The sequence below is a fragment of the Danio aesculapii genome, chromosome 15, assembly GCF_903798145.1.
Source record: "Danio aesculapii chromosome 15, fDanAes4.1, whole genome shotgun sequence".
Taxonomy (NCBI): domain Eukaryota; kingdom Metazoa; phylum Chordata; class Actinopteri; order Cypriniformes; family Danionidae; genus Danio; species Danio aesculapii.
In genome coordinates this window covers 9,839,865-9,844,864 of record NC_079449.1, presented here as the reverse complement: position 1 = coordinate 9,844,864, position 5,000 = coordinate 9,839,865, and the positions used below count along the sequence as shown (strand labels likewise).

At 35.8% G+C, this 5,000-nt stretch overlaps 1 protein-coding gene across 12 annotated transcripts in view; it reads left to right on the top strand.

The window, feature by feature from the left end:
• Positions 1-5,000, top strand: part of robo2 (roundabout, axon guidance receptor, homolog 2 (Drosophila)) — a 687,764-nt gene that overhangs the window by 630,760 nt on the left and 52,004 nt on the right. For all 12 annotated transcript variants that reach the window (XM_056473160.1, XM_056473157.1, XM_056473158.1 and 9 more), the window contains one exon: positions 4,277-4,398. In XM_056473160.1, coding sequence (XP_056329135.1) covers positions 4,277-4,398 — 122 coding nt within the window. The remainder of the gene's footprint in view (positions 1-4,276; positions 4,399-5,000) is intronic.

Sequence of the window (5,000 nt, the reverse complement as noted above, 5' to 3'; positions counted from 1 at the left end):
TTTTTCTTTCTTTCTTTCTTTCTTTTCTTTCTTTCTTTCTGTCTTTCTTTCTTTCTTTCCTTTGCTTTTTTCTTTCTTTCTTTTTTCTTTCTTTCTTTCTTTCTTTCTTTCTTTCTTTCTTTCTTTCTTTCTTTCTTTCTTTCTTTCTTTCTTTATTTATTTTCTCTCTTTCTTCCGTTCCTCCCTCAATTCCTTCTTCATTTCATTCTTCCCTTCCTTCCTTCCTTCCTTCCTTTTTTTCTTTTTTTCTTTATTCCTTCCTTTTTTCTTTATTCCTTCCTTCCTTCATTCCTTACTTCCTTCTTTGCAAACTGAGGGTTAAAAGAATCCAGATAGTGAGAAAATCTCACTTAAAACAGTCTAAATGTAGTGTTAGCATTGCCCATTACTAAATCAAAAATAAGTTTTGATGTATTTCCAGTGGGTAATATGTTCATGGAACATGACCTTTACATAATATTCTAATGGTTTTTGGCATAAAAGAAAAAAATCCACAATGTTGACCAGTGCAATGTATTTTTGGCTATTGACAAAATATACCTGTGCAACATGAGACTGGCTTTGTGGTCCAGGATCACACATTCCATACACTGTTAAAAACATACAATAAATGCCAAATGAACTTACTTGCCTTTAAAAAAAAAAGTCTTTTTTTCTATTTGTGCGTATGTCTTTGTGCTCTCACAATCTCCCGTTCACTCCAGCATTGCTCTGTCTCCATGACCATGACCACAAATTGCTCCTCTAACAGTGATGAAAGGGCCAAAAAAACGAGGGAGTCCTTGAGCGGTCCATTCATCCACCTCTCCACTCCCTCTATTGTTACATCCCCAGCCTTCCTCAACCAATGGCTCTTTATTTCCATCAGAAGAGAAAGAAAACAGCCATTTTTATAGCGTGAATGTGGCGTTAGCAGCACAAATGAAGGGATGAGGGTAAAAAAACAGGCTCTCCTCAGCATATGTTGCCCATAGCAACAAGCATCCGAAAGGCGATTTCACAGTAAAGTGGCGGTAATGGCACCCATGACAGCCTAAAGTCTTAATGATGCCTTTACAACACACATACTCACACTCACACACAACACCTGTTAAATGAAACCTGTGTCTGCAGATGTGCAGGAGTGTGTTGTAATAGACAGACGAGGATGAATTATAGTGTGAGGGCTGATCTGGTAATTGAGGGTGTGTGTCGGCATCTATAGAAAGGGCTTTGGTGTGTGAGAGGAAAGTATAGATGCAAAATCTATAGATGCTCATGTGCTTATTTGTTTATTTATGACAATACAGGCAAAGACTACATTATTAGCCCCATTAAATGTTTTTTTTTAATATATTTTTCCAAGTGATGTTTTAAAAAGCTAGAACATTTTTACATTAGACGTTAGAACCGCAGAAACCGTTGTTAATTTACTAACGTGACTTTAGAGCTAGTGTTTGAATGATTCTCTAGCGTAATATCTAAAGTGATCACAAAACAGGTGATTTTGCTCACATTTTAAGATTATAAGGTTGAACGGCATGAAATGCCATCAGTCTAGCAACATTTCATAGTATTTCTCTGTTGCAATCAGGAGATCACAATAATTAACTTTGAAAAAGCCAAAGCAAAGCAAACACTACCAGATTACTATGGTATGAATACAGCACTACAACATACAAAAGAGAGAGATCGATTAAGAAAGACACTTTCCTGTTTTGTAATGTTTGTTAAGCTGTAGTTTGAAATCATGCTGATTTTTTCTCCTCTAAGGACTTATTATGTGGTCTCTGTCACCATCTTATGGCGGAAGATCAACCACCTTTGTTCTGTGTAGTATTACAGGCTGATGGATGTCGACACGCTGTATCTCTGAAATGTATACATATTTAAAATAGGCACAATCCTTGTAAATGAACTGCATAGTTGCAGTCTAAACAACTACATTCTCACCTAAAAAAAGCCTAAAAAGTACATTATGTTGTCCAACAGCTGCAATATTTGTCAACCTGTAGTGAGTCTATTGATCTGCTGTCACTCTGTGTGGGTGTAGTAATACAGAAGGCTGTACGAGTGCTGTTATTGCAGAATATCGCACGGCTATCAGCCAATCAGATTCGCGAACCAGCCAGAACTGTTGTATAAATATATATGTTTCACTATCTCTAGAAGTTTTATCAAATGAAGGACAATAATGAATGTAAATGTGTTGTGATTGTCAGTAAAATCAAATGGAAATTAGTTATTGTTGTTTGTGTAAAATTTCAGTCGTCATTTACTCACCTCTTACTTCTTTATAAAAACATGTTTGAGTTTCTTTCTTCTGTTGAACACAAAAGATGATGTTTTGAAAAAGATGGAAACCTGTAACCATTGACTTCAATAGTATGAGATTTTCCTACTATGGAAGTCAATGGGGCTTTCTTCAAAATATCTTCTTTAGTGTTCAACAGAAGAATCACGCTCCTAAAGATTTGGAACCGCTTGAGGGTGAGTAAATAGTGAGTAATTTGTCATTTTTGGGTGAACTATGAGTTTATTTATTTATTTATTTATTTGACATGGACATCACAATTACACTGAACAACCAAATGCGTTTGTTTAAGTGTTTTAGCAAACTTGCTAATTCTCAACACCTGTCCACAGGAGGCTTGACAAAATTGACAAAATGGAACTATAATAAAAACTTATACACAGCATTATAATTCTTTACATAAAATTACTGGAAAGCAAAGGCGACATGATCCAACAAACTAACAGTAGACTATTTGTGCAAACACTGCTGTTTTGCTTTTAACCACTTTTTAAGAACACTACTAAAATATTTAGATTTCTTTCTGATTTTAAGCTGACAGGTAAATCATTCCACAGTTTGGCTCCCTTTACAAAGAAGACAGATTGCCCAAATGAGGTCTTACACTTTGGCACTAGACAGTCACCATTAGAAGTTGCCCGTGCCTCTGTGAGAGGTTTGATGCCTACTGATTAGATCAGAAAACAGGATTGGAACATGATTATTTAAACATTTAAAAACCAATTTAAGATAATTAAATTTAATTAAACCATCAAAACTAAAAAGGTTATGTTTACATAAAACTTTACAATGATGTCATCGCATAGGCTTTAAGTCCATAATTTTAACTGCTTGTTTATATATTGGCTTCAATGTAGTTAAAGAGGCTTGTGACCACGATGCAATGCAATACGTATATTTAAGATTATAACATTTCATTTATTAATTTTCTTTCGGCTTAGTCCCTTTATTCATCAGGGTTCGCTGCAGCGGAATGAACCGCCAACTTATCCAGTATATGTTTTACACAACAGATGCCATTTCAGCTGCAACCTAGTACTGGGAATGATTATAACATTGAAACAAGTAATAAGTCAGATTTTCTCATTTAAAGTGTTAAAGGGATAGTTCTCCCAAAAACGCCAACTGCACTCACCATTTACTCATCCTCGAATCATCCTAAACCTTAACCTTATAAGTTTCTTTATTCTAAAGATACTTTGAATAAGGCTGAAAAACCGCAACCATTGACTTCCACAGTAAACAAACAAGCAAACAAATACTAAGGAACTACACTGTTCCTTGAACTACACTGTTCCTATTTACTGTGACCTTTTATGTGAAGCTGCTTTGACACAATCTACATTGTATAAGCGCTATACAAATAAAGGTGAATTGAATTGGAAGTCAATGGTTATAGGTTTCCAACATTCTTCAAAATATCTTCTTTTGTGTCCAACAGAAGAAAGAAAAATGTGTGAAACAAGTGACAATTACCTGTACTAGATCTTTATCTGAACTCTCGGCAGCTTCTCTGTCATGTTTTTATTAGTTATTATTATTAGTTCAATCAGTTCATGAACAGTTTCATTCCTTTCTCAAAGCTGTTGCAAAATATTACAATGTGAAAGGTAAACAGAGGAAACAGGCTTATTATAAAAGCCTAAATCTTGTAAAGTTATAGATTTACTAAAGTTTTTAATTTGTACTTTCTGAAATGATCATATATCACATTCCAGATTTAGTCAAGTTCCATACACACGTAATGCTTGATTTGCAAATCTATTCTTCTTCTCAGTCAAATCGGTTTGCAATTATTGAATTATTTGCTCTGTCTCTGTCACCCTGCATTAAATTGATCTTTAAAATCCATATCCAGCAATCACAAATGAGATGGAAAGTGATGAAAATGCATTGCTTGAATAATGTGTCAACTCAGCAGACAGAATGAAGAGCAGACAGAATCAAGTCTCACATGTGTGTGTGTGGTTTGTGTTCCTGCAGTCGTCCTGGTCTGCTGAACGCCAATGATTCGGGTTACCCGTGGCTCGCCGACTCCTGGCCGTCCAGCCTGCCTGTCAACAGCGGATCTGGAGGACCCAATGACCTCAGCTTTGGCCGTGGAGGTAAACCAATCATCAGACAAACTGTCACAGGGGCTAGGAGGAGTTCATGACACGTTTAATGGATGAAAATGATTAGCAAAGTCTTTTAGTTTAAAGCGGACAAATAAATGTATGGTAATCCCAATATGTGTCTGTGAAGTTTTAGCTCACATCACTTATTATAGCTTGTCAAATTTGCCCTTATTTGGGTGTGAGCATGTTCCTTTAAATGCAAATGAGCTGATGCTGTCTAGAAGAGGGCGGAGCCTTTACAAGCTATTCTGACACTCCAGAAACAACAAAACAAGTGAAATTTACACAGCCAAAATGTCAGAAATGACCAGCAGTGGATTAAAGCCTTACATCTTGAAAACAGGCAATCAACCAGGATGTTTCGGAATGGTTAGTCAATGAATGAATGTCGCTATTATGGAGTAAATGTTATCAGACTTAAAGGCATACTACACAAAAACTTTCAGCATTTACTCAGCCTTTACTTTTTTACTTTTCTTTCTACTGTTGAACACAAAAGGGGATATTTTGTGAAAGCTGAAAACCTGTAACCATTGACTTCAATAGTATTTGATTTTCCTGCTATGGAAATCAATGGTTACAGATTGTCA